Source organism: Pseudorasbora parva, chromosome 2 (assembly GCF_024679245.1).
Source record: "Pseudorasbora parva isolate DD20220531a chromosome 2, ASM2467924v1, whole genome shotgun sequence".
Classification (NCBI taxonomy): domain Eukaryota; kingdom Metazoa; phylum Chordata; class Actinopteri; order Cypriniformes; family Gobionidae; genus Pseudorasbora; species Pseudorasbora parva.
Genome location: NC_090173.1, coordinates 42,875,469 through 42,897,095, shown reverse-complemented (window position 1 = coordinate 42,897,095; position 21,627 = coordinate 42,875,469). Strand labels below are relative to the sequence as shown.

The window sequence follows — 21,627 nt, the reverse complement described above, 5'->3', positions numbered from 1 at the left end:
CTGATAATACAGTCAGCCAGGCATTAAAGCTGAAATGAAAATGGCTTCTCAAAAAAAGAAAAACTGCAGTGCTGAACTTGACTTTGTCCACCGTCAGTCATTTCCCAGACAAGCAAAATAGTGTCGGCCCAAGACTTTTTTACTTTCTTCAAAGTAAAGTCACGGCCGATCCCCTTCCGTGTTCAGTTTATGGAAAAAAGTGTTGAAAGTGCCTCTGCAGTTCAAAATGCTTATGCCACCAGTTACGCTCATCAGATGTAGCGTAAGCATTTTGAACAGCGAGAGGCACTTTCAACACTTTTTCCACAGAAGGCGATCAGCCGAAACGTTACTTTATAAAGTTTAATTATGAATATATTTCTTACAAAAACACATCTATTCACTTCAGATGGCATTTATTAACCCCCCCGGAGTCACGTGGAGCATGTTATTTGATGGTCAGATGCTTCAAAAACAGAGCAACTATCACTGATATTATAAAGCTTGGAAGAGCCAGGATATTTTTAATATAACTCTGATTGTATTTGTCTGAAAGAAGAATGTGATGTTCACCTAGGATGGCTTGAGGGTGAGTAAATCATGGGCTAATTTTCATTTTTGGGAGAACTGTCCCTTTAAGTTCTGCCGTTCATGAAATATTAAAGGAGAACAGGGTATGGCATCTATTATATTATTCAGTCCATATGTACTTTATTCTATACAGATGTAAAAAAGAAAAACATCTGAGCGGATTTGTGCTTTGACAGTTCTGTATTTGGCAGACCCAACATATCTGTGTTCTGTTTAGGTTGCGTGTACATAACACAAAACAATTTCTGCATGCTCTGGCAAAATAAAATGCAAATAGAGTTTGAACATGCATGTGTGAACCAAAGGCATGCAGAGGCATGAAATAAATATAAATGGTTCTCTTCCAGGTCAATTAAAGGGCTGTCCTTAATGCAGTGTTGCCTCCATTTAGTTAAGCTGTAATGAAAAACATGGCCAGTTAAAAACAGATTGACGGGTCTAATGAAAATAAAATGTCTGCAAAATAGGGCTGTAACGATATGCGATATGAAATCGAAATCGCAATACGCAGGTCCACGAACCTGTATCGCGATCTGAGAAGGCAGAATCGCGACACACCCCTTCCAACTCCCAGAATTATCCTTCCTGTCCAGGTCCAACTTTTAAGTCAGCAGTATGGCAACATTTCAGCTACCCGGTGGAGAACAAGGATGGCAATCGTGTAGTTGACCCACACAATTTGCCGTAAATGTTTCAAGAAGCTTCCCCAACCGGCTGGCAACGTGGTGTGAGCGTGGCGTTTCTGTTGCGTGTCATTCGCGGGGCGGCTGCGTGGCGTTTTCTCTTTCTTTGCACACCAGAAGCGTGTCTGACGCGGCGCTTCTGTTGGTATTGATGTACAGGAGGCCCTATACTTCATGTTAAATATATATTGCCTATTGGTACCGCAAAGAAAACGTCGGCAGTAGCCTATTGACCATACAGATATATGGTATTGAGGGCAAAATAGGCTACAGAATACTGTACAGAATAAAACTGTTTTGTCCCCCCCAGATCGAGGTTTGTATCGTACCGTGGGTCAAAAATCGTGATACGAACCGAATCGTGGGTTTGGTGTATCGTTACAGCCCTACTGCAAAATATGTCTGGAAAGCTTTATGCTATTACACATTTATGTATTTCTTAAAACTGCATGACTTTTCAGACATAGTTAATGTACAGCATTGGGTCATCACAGGAAAATTCACCAATACTTTTAGTTGTCATTTTAAATAACTAATAATGTGGTGGAAATTACCTTATTTGAAATTTGATTTGAAATAAAATGATCAATTTGTTCATCTGGCTAAAGCCAATGCCAGTTTAGGTATTAAGTAATTTAGGTATATTAGCTAAAAAAAATCACAAAAACTACGACTTTCTTCAGTATTATATTCTCTTCCTTGTTTGTTTTCAATCCTCAAATAAAGATTCAAACGGTTATGAATCAGTGAATCGATTCATGATTCGGATCACCAATGTCAAGTGATTTCAGCAGTTTGGCAGTTTGACACGCGATCCGAATCATGAATCAATCCGCTGATTCATAACCATTTGAATTTGTATTTGAGGATTAAAAACAAACAGGGAAGAAAGGAAATTGCTGAATAGTCGTAATTTTTGTGATTTTTGGACCAAAATGTATTTTCGATGCTTCAAGAGATTCTAATGAACTAACTGATGTCACATATGGACTACTTTGATGATGTTTTTATTCCCTTTCTGGACATGGACAGTATAGTGTGCATACACTACCATACACTCTTGGACTAAATATAAAATATCTTAAACTGTGTTCCGAAGGGTCTTACGGGTGTGGAACGACATTAGGGTGAGTCATTAATCACACAATTTTCATTATTGGGTGAAATAACCCTTTCAGGGCTTTTCATACTTGAAATAGTTAACCCTGGGTCCTTCTAAACCTAGTAAACGGATTCCTGAGTTATCTTGCTTCACGTTTCACACAGCTCATACTTTAGCCGGGGTTATCAGTTAATGTTTGTGGGGTCAGTGCCACTGACTGCACTAACGCATATGATAACCTGGGATTAAGCGCAATGCGAAAAGCCCATTAGAATACATTTTGGAAATATTACACCAAACAGCATGGAATTTCTCTTGTTTCTTCATTGGTTCCTTATCTAAAATCTAACTCAGCCTGGACCCATTGTTCCATATCAGACAATGTTGTTCTTGTGTTGTGACAGACGGATATGTTGCGCTGGGGGTGTTCAGAAGCCAAAACAATTCTCAGAATGTCTAGAATGTTCCTCTTTCACAGGGGTTTTGTGGCTTGGTTTGGGGACGCCACAGGCACTTCGGAGAGACTGCACACAGTGCTGTGGCCTGAACAGGGCCCCTCGGTCTACTCCCACTCTGACCGAGCTTGCTTGATTCCAGACGTACTCACACACACATACCGCTGACTCTGTTGACTGGAGGTTCCCCCACTGCGAGTACAGAGTATATAACAGTATATAACGAAACCCAGGTGAATTCATTTTCTGTGAGCGTCAACACTACAGCTTAGGTCAGCTACGAAAATCATTCAGTAATGCTTATTGAAAATAGTCGACACTAGACTAAGTCTCTCTTCAATTTACCCCTTGAACATTTATGTGGTTTGGAAGTGTGCATTCCTGTTCAAAGTGCAAACAAAAGATATTCGACTTTCATACAAAATTGCAACAATGACCTCTCATTTTCTTGATGTTAAAATGCTTCCATCTCAGTAAACTAAAAGATTTCCCCAAATGTATATTCCCACTTTCAAAACAGTGTGCTGTTTATTGGTGCTTCCTAAGCAACCTGACAACAGCAACGTTGATTTAAAAAAAAAAAAAAAAAAAATGAGTTTGGGGAGGGGCTATCTGGTTATCGATCAATGGCAGTTGGAGATTGTTTGGGAAACAATTATTGTTTATTCATTGTAGTTTCCACTTTAACAAGCTATTCTGTGGTAATCATTCATTTTAAAGGGTTAGTTCACCCAAAAATGAAAATTATTTTGTTAATTACTCACCCTCATGTTGTTGGACACCCGTAAGACCTTCATTCATTTTCGGAACACAAATGAAGATATTTTTGTTGAAAGCTGATGGCTGAGAAAGGCTTCAGATATGCCTCCATTGGCCATTAATACATTCCCACTCACAAGACCCATATGAAGGCATCATAAAAGGCATTAAAGATGTCGTTACAAAGTACAGTGGCTGTACAATAATTTTACGAAGCGACGAGAATAGTTTTTGTGCACAAAAAAAAAATCAAAATAATGACTTTATCCGCCAAGTTATTGTCTTCCGTGTAGGTCTCGGACGTGAACTCGAGCGATAGTGGCGCTCCTCCTCTTCTGGGTCATGTATCTGAACGGAGGATCTGCGTCATTCTCACGCATGCGTCGAGTTCACGTCAATAACTTGGTGGATAAAGTCGTTATTTTGATTTTTGTGCGCACAATAACTATTTTTGTCGCATTGTAACATTATTGTACAGCCACTGTAGTGAGATGGACTTTGTATCGATGTTTTTAGTGCCTTTATGTGTCTTGTGAGTGGGAATGTACTGAATGCTAATGGAGGCCTATATGAAGCCTTTCTCAGCCATCCGCTTTCAAAAAAAAATCTTTATTTGTGTTCATTTTTTCCTTTTTTGGTGAACTAACCTTTTAAACTGAAATTGCTAAGTGTTCAATATATGCCACAAAACATGTTTTTAGTTCATTTGCCAACTGAACCTGTCTTTTAACATACTGGCTGCGATGGTTGCTGCTCTGCAGATGGGCAACTAAACGAAAAAAGAAAAAAGAAAAACATTTTAGTGTGGTTTGTGCTCCCGGGGCCTGGTATTTTTCTGAGGCTCGCACCAAGCAAGAAAAATATGTTTTGGCATCTTTTACATAAACCATATTTATTTTATTTGGTATGTGTGAGTGTCATCCATACTCATTTTGTTGATGCAAACCAAAACACGCTTCATCATTCGTCATTTGGAAAGCTGTGATGTTCTTAAATGTTGTGAGTCAATGAAGAGCCAAGCAGGATTATATTCATGTTAGTTTATTGAACAAGTCTTTGACTCAGTATGGGACAGAGGATGACTGACACTTTAGTATCTAAATAAATCTCTGAGAAAATAATACTGTACTCTAAAATGGCATGTCTGTTTTCTTTTTTTTTTTTTTTTTTTTCAGTAAATCTCTGAAGTACAATATATACACATCTCTAATATGATACATACTGGCATTAGCAAACTAACAGCCATAACATTGCGTTTTGATGCCGTTTAATCGTTAATGATTGAGGGTTAACTGATTTGAATCCCCTTCATGACTTTAAATACATTCTTTCCCTTGCATACACAAGTGGATTTTAAATGACATGTCTCCACTCTTCCATTCACATACAGTGCTTTCTCTCCAAAATATACTAATTTTGCATCCACTGACTCAAGAAAAAAAAAGAGTAAAGACATTTTCGATAATAACATACCATTTACTAGCTTAAACTGTACTATTTCTCATCCTGCCAGTATTATTTTCTGAAAATGTCTACGATTTTCTCCCAGTTTGAGAGCACTGACGCATATTTCTCTATATATGCGTACAATTCAGTTATGCATGCAACTAATCTCAATAAAAGCTATTTCTTTTGGATATACACATCAGAAAGGAAAAGCTATCCAGATGTGATTCATCGTTTAGAAGCGCTAGTCAGATCAATACGTCTGAAAATCATTAACTGCATGTTCCAGAACAAATCCGAGCAGGTTTCTTCTTGAGCGTAAATCTGTTAAATGAAATCAAATTGATCGTATCGATAGAGCTTGTATTCACATTTCAAACGTGAATTAAGCACTTCCTCATGGTGCATGGAAAATAATTACAGTAGTAACAGACTAATGACTGAAAAGGTATTTAATAAAGAAGATTAAATTTTGAGTAACTAGTGACCTTAAAACTGTGATCCATTGTATAGTAGATAATTTCTATAGCTTCGACTGAATAAGGTATACACAGTTGACTGGATTTAATATGGCTGAGCAGCTGTGCAGTTATGATGCACATCACCTTAGCAGCAAGCACTCGAGAACGCACAACCACACACACACGCACACACACACAAACACATCTTTCCCGCTCCCTGATATCACAGAGTTATTTCTGGGTGCTGTAAAAGTTGGTTAGACCGTTCCAATGTAATGCCCATTGGTGTGTGAAATTGAGGTAATTATATTGCGTTTCCTTGTGTCTACCAGAGAGCTTTTATAGAAAGTGTGACCAGAAAACTCAATATAGACTGAAGAGCTTATGGTGTTGTGCATCACAACACAGAGAGTCTGGGGCAAAGTGTGGCCTGAGCTAAAATGGAATGGTCTAAAAGCATCACATTAGAAGGCTATGCCACATATTCTGTAACAGATTACACACGTTCAACATTTTCCCCCTCCACCGAAAGGGCCATCAGATGGGTTGAGATTTCCCCAGGCCCAAGAACCCAAAGAATAGACATAGCTTACACGAAAACAGCACTTAGTGGTTTCTTCTTGGTCGCCCATTCACCACAGAGATGGACAAATAAAGTTAAGTTTTACAGAGGTTCCACAATTTCACAGAGACGCATGCCACTCCTTGTGGTGAGAAAAATACTTCCTTTCCGCACACAACATATATCCAGGTTCATGTGCTGGCTCTACTTCTGTGGATTCGGAGTAAGTGCTAGTGATGGAGAAGCAGAGGTCCGATTGGACACAAGCCCTCATGTGACAACCTGCTGTACTGTCGAGTGTTCGTGAGGACACGATTGGTCCCCGCAGTGCAGCCTCTTTAGGAGGCGCTGGAGTTTATACGAAAAGTTCTTGTTCATTTGCCTGTACATGAGGGGAATGGCAAAGCTACTGCAGAAGGCGAGCAGCTCGGATAAACATCTCAGGAAGAAGTATGTGGTGAGGTGCTGCCTGTTGGAATGGCTCCCAGGAGCTCCAGCCACAGTGTGCACCAGTAAGGTCATGTAGTATGGAGTCCATAGAAGAAACTGCATGCACACAGAGGCCAACAGCAACCTGTGGATGGAGGGATCGAGCCTCCCAGAGTCCTGGTCCAAAGGCGTGGACTCTTTCCTGATGCGGAGGATCAACACGAACGCGTAAAGCACGGCCACTGCCGGCACCACGTACCCAATGAACATCATGATGGCGTCAGCCGCCTCTTTGTTCTGCATCTTGGAGCACTCGATGATCTTAGTGGAGACGTGATTGCACACATAGAAGAGCAGCGAAGAGAAGCTAGTGAGTACGGCACCGCCCCAGATGAAGCCGCAAACGTGCTTGGTGTTGTAGACACTGGACATGTAGGTGCGCGGGAGAGCCCGCTCAATATAATAGTCTAGACTGAGCAAGGTAGTGGAGTACATGATGACGAGAGAGGAGATGTTGAAGAGAATGAGGAGGGTGATGTAGATCTCATTGTTGTATTCCCACATGGGCCAGCGTGTAAAACTGGGGCCTAGCAACTCTACTGGGGCCACCAAGTTGAGCACCAGACCAGCAATGGCTATGTTCACAAAGTAGACATCAGGCATGGTCATGGTAACCTTGTTGGAAAGGTTGACCACCACCAGCAGGGTATTGTAGCAAAGCCCCACCGGAAAGCAGACTATGAGGTACACCAGAGAGAAGACAGACAGAATGAGTCCGAAGTCCTGGCAGAGCCGGAGGTCCACGCTGTCGTCCGTCTCATTGTAAACCATGCAGCTCCACATTGCTAGACTTCCAAAGATGTCTGCTCCGTCTTTCTAAATCAGCTGTAAGAAAAAAAACAGGAGCAGTATGTTAAAGCATTGGTTTGTTTAAAAAATAAATCAAAATGCATTTATTACCGAAAAGATCTGGGGAGCTATTTGAAGGCTACTTTCCAGCAGAGTTCAGCTCCAATACACCTGCCTGGGAGATTCCAGTGATCCTGAAAACTTTGGTTATCTAGTTCAGGAGTGTTTAATTCAGGATAAAGCTAAACTCTGCAGGAAGTTGAAACTTCAAGAGCAGGAATGAACAATATGATGGACAGGTGACAAAGAATGCTCTCCCATGATCAGACGCACTGATCATTTCTTTAGGTTTTAACTTTACTATATTTACTTATGTATTAATTACATGTAATGCTACATTTTAGAATTGTTCTATGTGTCTCCTGATCAATGGCTAGCAAAAACCTTCTTGCTGCTGTTTTATGCCATCACAAAGAGAAGAAAACCAATCATACACAACCGGAACAGACAAGACACGAACAATAGGTTTGGAGAAACACCATTATTTCCACTTCCCTGCATCTTACAGACTGAATACAACTCAGCACAATATGTTGCACTGAAGAGCAAAACACAAGGATTTCATCCCAGTCACCACGTGCCATTGAGGTTCATGTTGTACGAAAAAGAGGAAGGGCAGCATTATGACATCCAACATTTATTTCCATGACAATACGATCCACCTCTCCAGCTCAGCACCTTGGCTCGTTGGGCGGTGACTATGAACGTGCTGTGACCAAAGCATGGCATAATTCAGCTCTGATGCTGTGAGGCGTGCAGATTTATGGCATGAGATGTGACATGTCAAGGGAGCAGTGGATGCACAGTGTGAGGTTTGAGTTCAGGGTGAGGTCACAGCGCGGGCACAAGCAGAGAGCTGCGCTGCAGTTCACTCATTAAAAGATAATAACACAACGCTCTCCCTGAACACAATGTGAACAACACTTTTGTATGATTACACACACAGGCTACATTATTGTTTTATTTCATTTCATTGGCTTCCTTGTCTTTTGTATTTAAACAATTTGTAAATAGAGGAAAGTTGAGGAAGAAAGAGAGCAAACAAGCCACTTTTGAAATGACATTTTGAACCTTGGCTCTTTATATGTGATGAAAATGTGTGCTAGCCACAACTATTTGTCCCTACTGTTTATTTGAGATAAATCGAAATCATTGTGTGTACTTCCAATTCACACATCCAATCTAAATTAATTTGAAGTGAATATAGAATATATTTTAAGTCAATATATTCATAATAACAACATCAATGAAATTATCTGCATGACAATTGTGACAGCCCAAGTCATTATATATAGTCATATTATATATGTGTGTGTGCGTGCGTGCGTGCGTGCGTGTGTGTGTGTGTGTGTGTCTTAAGGACGTATTTTGCAGATCAAGCTTTCTGATACAAGGCTTCTGGCTTTTGTGTGCATGTCAGCATGTATTTGGTAGTAGAGCTGGAGTCTTCCCAGACAATGCTGAGCACATCTGAGCAGATATAATGACTGTTGAGTGAGTGTTCCTATGTCTGCTTACGTAACAGTCACAGATCGGCTGTTTTGGCTTGGAGACAGGCAGCCGCGAATTGTTCCACTGTGGCTCTCACTAGAGGGTGGATAAAGTCATTTAACCTTTTCACCTTGTAGACATACACCTATAGTGAACCCGCATGTTTTTGCCTCAACAGTTCTGTATGTGCAGCACTTTATGTTGTGGTCTAACCGGTATATAACTACTAGTAAATATCTTCATGGCAGCACTTAAAGCATAATACAACCATATGTTTGCAGATATTTAGGAAACATGCTTCACATATTAGTTTCTCTGGAAAACAATGCTACAGCCATTTATTTCACTTTGAAATGTGTCGTGTCAGAATCAACCTTCCAACCTGAAGTTTTTTTACTGAGGGGAAGACAAACTAAATAAAAAAACAACAGTATATGAAAGATTTTCCTTTAAACCAATCAATCTGCCAGGTGCGGAGCCAGACATTGTAAATATTCGGAGGTTAGCCCAAATCTAGTTTGTCCAATGACATTTTAATTTAGCTTTAACAGCTTTACTGACTTGAAAGGAACACTGTTGTACTAGGCTGGAGTAAAGGTAATACAATTATCAGTTTTTCTCACAGGAGTTTGTAAAGCCATGTTGGGTGGACATCTGTCTCTCTTGGGGGATGCACCCGGGAATCTTTTTTTTTACAGTTTAAGGTTAAATGCATCAATCTGGTGCACTTTGAGGGCTCAAAATGAAGAACTTTAACCCATGTTTATTGTGCAAATTGATAAGAGAAAAAGCATTGACTTGTACCTGGACATAAAAGAGCACTAAAATAGATCAAATACATGCAATGTATTTATTCAAATGAACTTAATCAATAAGCAGCGCAAGACCAATAAGTTCAAACAGCATATTATAAACAGAATTCCTCCAATAAAAGTTAAGACTGTATACGCCAGCACATTACGGTATTGTTGTTTCTTACCACGGCAACCACAATTGTCAGGGTTTGCCTGAAATCGTCTGAAGTATGAACATTATCTGTAGACATGACAGGCAGCAAAAATATCTTAGAATGCTGAAAGAAAGTAGCTGCGTTTCCATTACAGATTTGCGAAAAACTTTTGCGATATTTCTTAAATGTGGATAAAAAACTGTTGCGAAATGACAGCGTTTCCACGTTTCCATAGCTGCAGTTATGCGACTAAAACATATCACTTTCCTCTCACGATATGTCATTCCAAAATGATGGCACTTGGTAGGTTTGTATATCCCATCCATCACACTAGCCATTATTTTTATTGGAAGGAGACATATGTGTTATCCAAGCATTAATGGCAAGGAAAGCCCCTTAGGTTACTTAAGCGGCACGGATATGAGGTGTGTGTGTGTGTGTGTGTGTGTGTGTGTGTGTGTGTGTGTGTGTGTGTGTGTGTGTGTGTGTGTGTGTGTGTGTGTGTGTGTCAGATCTGCTTCAAGGTCTTCATGATAATATAGCATTTCTGTGTTTAGAATCCAGTATTACTGTAATCCTATATTGTCTTTTATGAGTTTAATAAAGAACTCCGTCTCGTCTTCTCTCCAAACCGAACCGTCATCTGTAAAGAATGATCGACTTTTACGCGCGCCAGGTTGACGCATATAGAGTAGAGCGAAATGTTTGAATTTGCTTGTTAACTCAAATGTTTTTTTTATTTTTACCACTTTCGTTATTTTGGCTAGATATTTCGTTTGATTGGCATTTGAACTGAATTTAGAAATGCTTTGGAAAAGAAAAAATAATTAGTTCCCTGAGTCCACAAATAAAAATAGACAGTTTATAGTTTATAATTATGTCTTGAACTCATCTGTATAGCTTAAAATGACAAGAGTATTGTGAATTGTTTCATCTTTCTTAAAGGAAGAAGGAAAAATTGAGAACGTCTGCGCTTTTAACGGCCGTGGGTTAAAGGAAACAGCCTAACTACGAAACTAAATAGGCTACGTTTAGGCCTAAACATTAGCCTGTTATATTATTATTTTAATTTATATGTTGGTTATGAAAAGTGAGCAGCATGAGTAAGAATCGTAATATGTTTGAGACCTGGGGAGTCACATGATTTTGATCACTTCGAGTTTTATTTTCTAGAAAGTCTTTCTTAAAAAATATATTTAGTTTTGTATAAATTGTATTTTTATTTTGATCGATGTTTCATCAATTAATTGCCTGTTTATTAGATAAGAAGCAGACTTAGATCGTCTGGAATGGATTGACGTAGCTGGCCTGTTTCCTCGGCCTTTGAGTAAGGCTGAAAATACAGACTGGCTCTTTCTGTTTTAATACATTTCTTGAATATATGTCTTAATTACAGTATATATAGCCTGTAGTCCTTATTAGGAGAACATATATGTCCTTTTAACTACATTATCTTGTTATTACGACACAATTGAGTGGAAAATATAATATATCGGCCCTATGTTGCAGCAATGCGTCACCGCAACAGACGCAAGTGACATGTAAATGCGAAAAAACGTTTCCATTGCAGTTTTGCGAAAATGTCCTTTTTCGAATTGCCTGAAAAATCACCTCATGAGAGCGTAAAAACTTTTTTGCGATATATGGCAGTTTTTGCGAAATTGCCGCGTTTCCATTGGGCGTATTTTCAATTCGCAATTTCAATTTGCGCAATTTGAAGGGTAATGGAAACGCGGCTACTGTCAAGTAAGTTTCATTCATAATGTTTACTATTTCATGTAACATGAGCGCTCATACTGGAGTGAAGCCGTACTCATCATGTGATCATGGGAAAACTTTCCTTTTTTGGGGGGGTGGGCTGGGTGAGCTCATGCCAAGGGTGTGGTAGTGAGCCGTTGAAAGTACTATCATATGTCACGATGACCTACAACGTCCAATAGGAAAATTCGACTGCAGTAGCCGCCGCTCAACCTTTAGAGGGCAAAACTAAGATTTTTCTACACCATATATTCAATATAAGGATTTGACTGTTCAGTGTTCATATATTAGTTAGTCTCATTCTCTCTTGCGCTGCTTGCTTTGCTAGCATGAATGAATGAGCATCGTCAGCATCGGGAGTTAACGCAGTTTGAGCCAACGGCTCGATTAATAAGGCTCTGTCCCTGTGTCTACAGACCTCCTCTACTTCAGGTGAAGGTGGGGAAGAAAAATCCTCTACTTTAGACGACCGCTCCAGTCACTCTCCATCTTTGCGAGTCAGACAGCTGTCAATAAATCCGTCACTGCGGGTCTCAGGTGCATGTCCCCCCTTTCAGCCCCTCTGTCTCCGCTGGGCTTTGCCAACTTTGAGCATTTTTCAAATATTGCCAGTGGGTGGAGTTAGGCTCTGAACAGGGGTTGAGTTACCCTTTAAAGAGCATTAGCAAATATGACTAAAATGCCTAGGCAGCAGCAAAAAACAACATAATTAGCAGGCATTTTACACACATTTGTACATTTAATAAATTTTACACACACCACTGCCAAAATACTGTACGATAATACAGCGACAAAAAAACAAACAAAAAAAAAAACACAGAATGCGTACCTTTGTGTTGCGCTTTGACAGAACTATAGTAATGTTACGTTGTGAAGTACCTAGAACATAACGCACTTAGCACAGTTAAATTGGATGAATCATTGATTCAAACCTCTTTCAGCAGCTGCCGGGACGAGAAGAGTGTAGTCTAGACCGTTTAAAACTTGCAGATGTTCTGCTCAGTGTTCACATTCGATTTCAATTCAAGCTATTAATCTGTGCTCTTAGAGTTGCTTATATTTATAAAGAGTCTTCCTGTCAACATATCTCACCACAGGTGTAATCCATGTTGGATCACTTTCCAACTCTTTACTGTAGATACTTGCCAACTCATATTTGGTAACTCCTGTCCCCGCTGTATATTTATAGCACTTTTGCATAGCGATAACTTGAATATACAGCTATGAGTTATCGCAATAAAAACCTGTCAGTCATGAATGAGCGCGTCTGCCTGCTGATCGCTGATTGGTTGGAAGTGTGTGCTCGTTGGCGACGTCAACCCCAATGCCAGCTGACTCTGCAAGTTCCTCTCAAACTGTCTTTGGTAGGTGAACTTTATGAACTCAAACATGATATCAACACATTTTTTTTTTTTTTTTTTTGGGGGGGGGGGATACTTTAAACACTGCAGAATGTCTTTTTTTGTTTTAGTCTGTGTGATAATGCACATTGCTAATTTAGCCAATAGTATTTCAACAACAGGGTTGCCAGTTGGTGGAAAACAGCGTATTGCTGCCATGAAAGCCAGCAAACAAACTGGGTCAGAGATCGCAGATTCTACCTGACCTAAAAGCCTCAGCATCAATCTAAACATCTCTAGTCAATGGCTACTGTCAACTGTCTAGTTACAAACATTCTTCAAAATATCTTCTTTTGTGTTCAACAGAAGAAAGAAAGTCATACAGGTTTGGAACAACATGAGGCAGAGTAAATTATTTTTTGAGTGAACAATCCATTTAAAAGGGGTTAAACTCTCGTCTAAAGGTAAAACTAAAGGCTAAATAGTTTTCTTCACTGGCAAGCAACACCGTTGGCCACAGTAGAAAAGAACTACCGTGGGAAAACAATACGTGATGACATGGTTTCTAAAGGGCAGGTGTAAAAGTCGGATTCCATAATGTTTCCAAGGCCATGCCGACTTTTCCACATGAATTACTTTCAAAGAAACAAAATATCTTGCAAAAGAACTTTGCTGCTAGAAAACACAATAGAGCAGCCAAGCCGCTACCTGTTTCCCTATCTCTCACTTTAAAACACTCATCGTCCTGTCCTGTCCCTTCTTCCTCTTCCTGTGACCATGGCAACCAATAGTGCAAATAAGGGCAATACTGCTGTGTTCCAGTAGAAAACTCTTAAAAGCATCCGTATTAACACATCCACTGGCACGGTAACATCTGAGAAATCTTTTCAAAATCAGCTACTCATTGCTGTCTGGACAATACAACAGTCCGGTATTTTTAGGGCCGACAGCAGCCTTCAGTGTCACATGATCCTTCAGAAATCATTCTAATATGATGATTGTGCTCAAGAAATAAGATTGTGCTTCTTATTATTATCAATGTTGAAAACAGTTATGCTGCTTAATATTTTTGTGGAAACCGTGACCCATTTGTTACATTTTTTCATGGATACATTTTTTGATTAATAGAAAGTTCAAAAGAAACACCATTTATTTAAAACAGAAATCTTTAGCAACATTACAAATGTCTTAACTGTCATTTTTGATGAATTTAATACATTTATGCCATAAAAACTTTTTTTATTTCTTGCTGAATAAAAGCATTAAAAAAAAAGAAGTACATTTTATATACAACTTGTCAACCATAATAATTGTATAGCATTGGCTGGTTGATAGACGACTATTTAACCATCCTGCACATCCACATCCATGTTTTTTTAAACTTGCAACCAGCATCTTGTCTTCCACAAGAGACCATGACAAAACACTGTCTAGGCTGTTAGACAGAAGCATTCCTGAGCGGGTTCAAAAGGTATAGCTAACAGCTTACTATAAAAGCGTGTCATTTAGAAAATGGATCTTCTAACATGAGCAAGCACGCCTGCACCGGTTAAGTGCCCATCCACTCCGCCGCACTGTGTACCTCTCAATGACCCCTGTTATTAACTGTACCTCCCTCAAACAAACAACAAGAAATCTTGACTGACCATGCATCTGGATGAAGAGCACTGTGGGAGTAAAACTAAACGCACTTGACACTTTCAGAGTAGTTAACCCACCGCCCAGCTGATTAAAAGAGGGCTGCTCCACACCCCTAGTATCCCCACTGGAATGTACTGCAAATTCTCAGAATCAGCTGAGTGATGTCACATGATTGCATTTTCTGAGCTTTGTGTGTGCATGTGTGCTGCAAGGGTTTAGGTAACTAATAGTGAATGAAGATGAGGACTGATGAGGACTCTGTAGTCAAATCCTGCCATGCTACAATGCATTTTTCCCTTCAGTGTTTCACCTGCAAGGATTTAGGAAATAGAAAGCTGATTAAGAGGAAGAAGAGGTATTTGCAGTCAAAAATACAAGGTTCTGCATTTATTTAAAGTTTATTTAAAAAAATAAATGTTATATGTAATTTTAAAAATACAGTAAAATACTGCAAAATAATTTTTTAAATAAAAAAAAAATGAATTACCATATAATTTACAATGAATAACTGACTATAAAATAGATGGATGACGTGTCTCCACTTTCACTATATATATATATATATATATATATATATATATATATATATATATATATATATATATATATATATATATATAAAGTCTTATAGTGGGTACAGAAAGTATTCAGACCCCTTAAATGTCATGCCTTGTTATATTGCAGCCATTTAATAAAATCATTTAAATTAATTTTCTTTTCACACAGCAACCCATATTGACAGAAAAACACATACTTTTTTGACAATTTTGCAGATTTATTAAAAAAGGAAAACTGAAGTATCACATGGGCCTTAGTATTCAGACCCTTTGCTGTGACACTCAGGTGCTGTCCATTTCTTCTGATCATCCTTGAGATGGTTCTACACCTTAATCAGAGCTCAGAGACAGAATTGTGGCAAGGCACAGATATGGCCAAGGTTACAAAAACGATTCTATTGCACTAAAGTTTCCTAAGAGCACAGTTGCCTCCATAATCCTTAAATGAAAGACATTTGGGATGATTAGAACCCTTCCTAGAGCTTCACCAAACTGAGCTATCGGGGGAGAAGAGCCTTGGGGAGAGAAGTAAAGAAGAACACAAAGATCAATGTGGCTGAGCTCCAGAGATGCAGTCAGGAGATGGGAGAAAGTTGTAGAAAGTCAACCATCACTGCAGCCCTCCACCAGTCAGGGCTTTATGGCAGAGTGGCCCAACAGAAGCCTCTCCTTCTCTCCAACAGAAACCTGCATGAAGTCTGTTAAAAAAAAAACATCTGAAGATTCTCTAGTCTGATGAGACCAATATAGAACTTTTTAGCCTTAATTCTAAGCAGTATGTGTGGAGAAAACCAGGCACTGCTCATCACCTGTCCAATACAGTCACAACAGTGAAGCATGGTGGTGGCAGCATCATGCTGTGGGGTGTTTTTCAGCTACAGGGACAGGACAACTGGTTGCAATAGAGGGAAAGATGAATGTGGCTAAGTACAGGGATATCCATTAATATAAAACATTCTCCAGAGTGCTCAAGACCTCAGACTGGGTTGAAGGCTCTCCTTCCAACAAGACAATGACCTTAAGCACACAGCTAAAATAACGAACGAGTGGCTTCAAAACAACTCTGTGATTATTCTTGAATGGCCCAACCAGAGCCCTGACTTAAACCCAATTGAGCATCTCTGGAGAGATCTGAAAATGGCTGTCCACCAAAGTTTACCATCCAACCTGACAGAACTGGAGAGGATCTGCAAGGAGGAATGGCAGAGGATCCCCAAATCAAGGTGTGAAAAACTTGTTGCATCTTTCACAAAAAGACTCATGGCTGTATTAGATCAAAGGGGTGCTTCTAATACTGGTCTAAATACTTAGGACCATGTGATATTTCAGTTTTTCTTTTTTAATAAATCTGCAAAAATGTCAACAATTCAGTGTTTTTCTGTCAATATGGGGTACTGTATGTACATTCATGAGAAAACAATTAACTTAAAGGGTTAGTTCACCCACAAATTACATTTATGTCATTAATGACTCTATAATCGTTCCACACACCCGTAAGACCTCCGTTCATCTTCGGAACACAGTTTAAGATATTTTAAATTTAGTCCGAGAGCGTATCTAAGTGTATGCACACTATACTGTCCATGTCCAGAAAGGGAATAAAAACATCATCAAAGTAGTCCATATGTGACATCAGTTAGTTCTGTGTTTGTTTTCAAACCTCAAATAAAGATGCGTTCATGAATCATTGATATTGAATATCTTATTGATATTGAAACAAACACAGAAGAGAAGACAATACTGAATAAAGTCGTAGTTTTTGTTATTTTTGGACCAAAATGTATTTCCGATGCTTCAAGAGATTCTAATGAACTAACTGATGTCACATATGGACCACTTTGATGATGTTTTTATTCCATTCTGGACATGGACAGTATAGAGTGCATACACTTAGATACGCTGTCGGACTAAATATAAAATATCTTAAACTGTGTTCTGAAGATGAACGGATGTCTTACAGGTGTGGAACGACTAGGGATTAGGGTGAGTCATTAATTACATCAATTTCATTTTTGGGTGAAATAACCCTTTAATTCAATATAACAAAGAGTGAAAAATGTAATGGGGTCTGAATACTTTCAGTACCCACCGTATATATATTTATATATTTAAGTTTATATACCATCTTTGTAAAAAAAAAAAAAAGTTTTGGAAAGTACTTTTTTCCCCCAGATTACATGGAGAGGGTGGGATTTATGACGTATACTGCAGCCAGCCACCAGGGGGCGATCTAAATGTTTCGACTTCACTTTTCAGGACGTGCAGCACACTTGAGCTGCATCCGAAATCGCATAATTCAGCATATGAAAAGAGAAGTATGTCCGGATTCACAGTAGTCAAACAGGGAATGGTGACTTTGATGACCTACTACTTCCTGCGAGATTCTGAAATGTGTATAATTGAACTCTTTACTATCCCATGAGGCCACGGGAGAGGATTTTAGAATGGCGGTGAAGTAACGCAACTGACGCCGGTATGTCACATAATAATGATAACATGGCGAATGTGTTAGTCTAAAACCGGATTACATTCATTCAATCATATATAGAGCATACGTTTTTTGGCACTTGCAAAAAGTACTGCAAAATATCTACTCAAGAAAGTGCAATTGTCAGAACATTCTCAGAAGTATCTGCGTGCATTATCAGTAAAGTTTAGTTTTATATTTCAAGTAAATTTTGCAAAAATAGCCCAAAACAAGCCAAAATACAACTTCCATACCTAAAATACATATTTTACAGTCATCGTTATGCGTTATACACAATTACAACTTTAAAATCACTACCACACACACACAGTCACCATGAGAGACAGACAGAGCACATGCTGGGCTCATTGACAGAACTGCACTGTCCTGATCGGACCAGTGCTGCGCCATCATGCAAGTTTATAATTTGCATGAGTTTTTAAGCCTTGCCAATTTAAACACTAAAGCACAAAAAAAAATTAGAAGAAAACTCGCGTGCGTTGTGTGTGCAAACTGCACATCCAAAGCAATTGCCCAGAAAACTCCATCTGACAGCATGTGAATACTGAATTACGCTGCTTCATGTCTTCTTGTGCTTGAACAGACAATTTCACACAAAATTATATTAAAATTCTTGTCTTGGGTGGTATACTAGTAAACATAGTCAGCAATGTGTTAGGTGAACGTAAACAGTCGAGAAATAAAATGCATACAGTATCAGTATAATGTATTATATATAATTATAATATATATAATATATAATATAATTATAATGTTTAATGTATCATAATGTGTATTATGTCTTAAAGTGACAGTAGCCTATTATTCCTGCTGCTGTCTGTGTTTGTAATGTTAAACAACAGACTCACTGCAAAGAAGTAACTCAATGCTCTTGGTTGAATAACCTTTGAAACTTTAATAAGAATTCTATATATAATTTATATAGTGAAGACTGTGCAGTGTTATTTTACACTTGATTACTATATTCAATTTCTGTACATAATCTACTTAATCTATATCTAACTACTGTAAAGGCCCATTCACACCAAGGATATAGTTCTAAAAATCATTCTCAATATTAAAGACTACCACAGCTATAACGATAACATCACAGAGAAGCGATATCGTTGGAATCACTTTCAGAGCGATTTTTATCTAACTGATGAACGATAAAAACATTGACAGCCAATCAGAATTCATCCTGCTTTAGGAACAAGAAAGCAGCAGACAAGCTGTTGTGGGCGCCAATATAGTTATCAATCATTCTTGGAGTGAACAGGCCTTTATATCTATTTTTTGTGTTTATTTGTACTATTGTCTGTATTTTGTTAGTTAGATTTAATATTACATTTGTGCAGATTTAAAAAATTTGCATTGTTCTTGCATTTTATGTAAAAAAGTCAGCCGAGTAAAATAAAAAAATGACTAGTCAATTGCAATCTGGAGCTTTATTGTGTCCATAGAGGGTTGCCAACAGCCATTTTCCTACCCTTGCAACAGGCAGAAATAGTAGTAGTAGTCATCTTGGTATAGAGATCAAAGTGTGCCTCATAAATATCGAATACAAATATTTAATATTAAGCTGAAAATGTCAAATAAATAAGTGGATACACAACTGTGTGAGCTCATGGTTAAAATGTGTCTGGTTTGAACGTGTGTATGTTGCAGAGGGATCTTTGGAGTTTTGCATCTACAAGTAATTTTATTCACCACTGACTTGACCCATTTCAATCTCTCATCCTCCCAGAGCACCATTCATTCTTCCATGCTTTTCATCACATACAAGCAGCAGGACAACTGATGACCAGGACTTTTGTCTAAGGCCTGCAATACTTTCATGAAGCTGCGAAACACCAACAAATGACGTCTCAATTAAACCTTCTGCACCTTCAGTGTTAGTCGTCCTGACACCACCTCAGCTGTGTTGACCCCTGGGACGACATTTTCTCTCAGCACTTCTTTGTAAAGTCATCAGCAGGAGAGATCACTCTGGCTGCTTCATGCATGGTCTAATCGCTAGGCAGTCTCGAACAGAGAAAAACAAATTCACTGCAGGAGCGTTCCTGGTTATACAAAGCGGTCATCCATGTATGATTTGCATAGCACAATTTGTTTGCATCATTTTACTGGTGAACATTATATTTTGGTGCGTACATCATATCTTAGCATTGTGGGTCATCGGTGTCCCTTTTTTATATACAAATATCTCCACATATATTACATCCGACTGATAAATATGTGGAAGGAAAATATGAAATACATGAACTGAAGATAATATGAGAGATCAAAGTTGACAACTGTGTGAGAAAATTGGATAACAGGTTATGTAATCCTCTCATGTCCAGCTGGACAGTCCAGACTATGTTGGAGAGTAAAGCGCTCGCCGATGTCTGTAGGCAAAGAGGCATGCTTCTCTCAGCTGTCTCATATGGCGTCTGCAATTTACAACAGAACTCAAAGGCACATTGCCATCCTAGTACAAGTCCTACATGGACCTGATCCAACCATAACGTAGCCTCTACATTTTTGGTTGTTTAGGCAATAATGAGAAGTCAATGTCACTTCCCAGCAACATCATTTCTACAAACGTACATTGCTAAATAAACAAATGTGTCATATGAGACTACATTTCCAGCAAACACAATACAACATGGTCTTGTTTTTTCTTTCTTTCTCTTTTACACAATATTAATGGGGTTAGTGGTTTGAAACAATATGTGCTACTCTTTCTAGACCAAAACTAAAAGTAAATATTAAAACAAAAGTAAATTAAATAACAAAACAGGTTTTAGGTTTCTTAGGTTTCTTCTCAAAGGTCACTGGTCATTAATAAGTCAATAAGAAAAAGCAACTTTCACATCAGCTTACACAAGTTTAAAATCAATTTACCACTTTTAATTTGTTAGTGCGTTATTTAGCTGATACCCTTGGTTTGGTTTTATATTTATAATATTAATTCAAAATAAAAGTTAAAATTGAGAAGCTTTGTACAGAGTGTTCCTTACAGGCTGTGCTGATGCTTTCAGGATGTTCAAAGCATCACGAAACATTACGAAATGTACACACACACACACAATATATATATATATATATATATATATATATATATATATATATATATATATATATATATATATATATATATATATATATATATATACCTATAGACACACACACACACACATTTTTTCTCCTGGCCATAATCCCAAAAACAAACCGTAATATTCATTCTGTAGGCTAGACATAACGTTACAGCGGGGAACAAAATCATACACTGAATAAAAAGAATCGTATGTTTGACTGAACATTGATTATCATTGGTTTGTTTTTCATCCGGGCATTACACGCTTGGTTTGAACCTGTCTGATGTTGCAGATTTACTTAATTTAACTGTCACACATGCCACTCGTAAACTGTTATAAAGTGTCTCACGTGGTTGTGATTGATTTAGCGAGCTCTCCCATCACTCCTGGCGAAATACACCGGTGTATGCTACTTTAAAAACAACTTTTAACTCAATATAGGGAAGGTATTGGCTAACCTACTCACCAGAGGACCAGTTCTTGGCACTGAGACAGCTCTACGGAGGCATCGGGTTCTGCTGTATTTCCATTGACATTTCTCCTCGGATACTTTGACAAAAGCTCCCAAATCGGTAGCTAGACTTCCAGGACTTCGTGTAAAATGAAACAAGTAAAAATGCGATCGATCAATTCGCCAATATGTGGCGTAAACACAGTTGCAAATGGTATATTCGTCTCTGGTCCGTCAAAGCTTGTTCTGGAAAGGGGAGGACGCTGATGATCTTACTACGAAAATCGAGTGGTGCTGAACTCTACAGTGTGTACACACGTCACGTGACCCTCCCCCACAGTCCTCTTCAAGAGGCCCGAAAGCAAAATTATGAAACCTACTACGGTAAACTTTAGTTGTTAATATTCATAACACAAAACAGCCGCTATTGGACAGTAACAAAACAAAGCCCCCCGTAGCTAATTCATATTCATTAGACAGGCGTTTCGCAATTGGAAGGTTACAGAACAACGCC

General features: G+C 38.6%; 1 protein-coding gene across 1 annotated transcript; it reads right to left on the bottom strand.

Moving 5' to 3' along the window:
- Positions 1 to 4,594: 4,594 nt before the first annotated feature.
- gpr146 (G protein-coupled receptor 146) lies at positions 4,595 to 21,430 on the bottom strand. The gene is made up of 2 exons (XM_067420586.1): positions 21,129 to 21,430; positions 4,595 to 7,352 (listed from the first exon to the last, which is right to left on the bottom strand). The coding sequence occupies exon 2, from the start codon at positions 7,308 to 7,310 to the stop codon at positions 6,309 to 6,311; it is 1,002 nt and encodes a 333-aa protein (XP_067276687.1). The 5' UTR covers positions 7,311 to 7,352; positions 21,129 to 21,430; the 3' UTR covers positions 4,595 to 6,308.
- Between the last annotated feature and the right edge of the window lie 197 nt (positions 21,431 to 21,627).

Excerpts from the sequence above, each read along its gene's own strand:
- gpr146 (XM_067420586.1), bottom strand. The coding sequence starts at position 7,310 with ATGTGGAGCTGCATGGTTTACAATGAGACGGACGACAGCGTGGACCTC.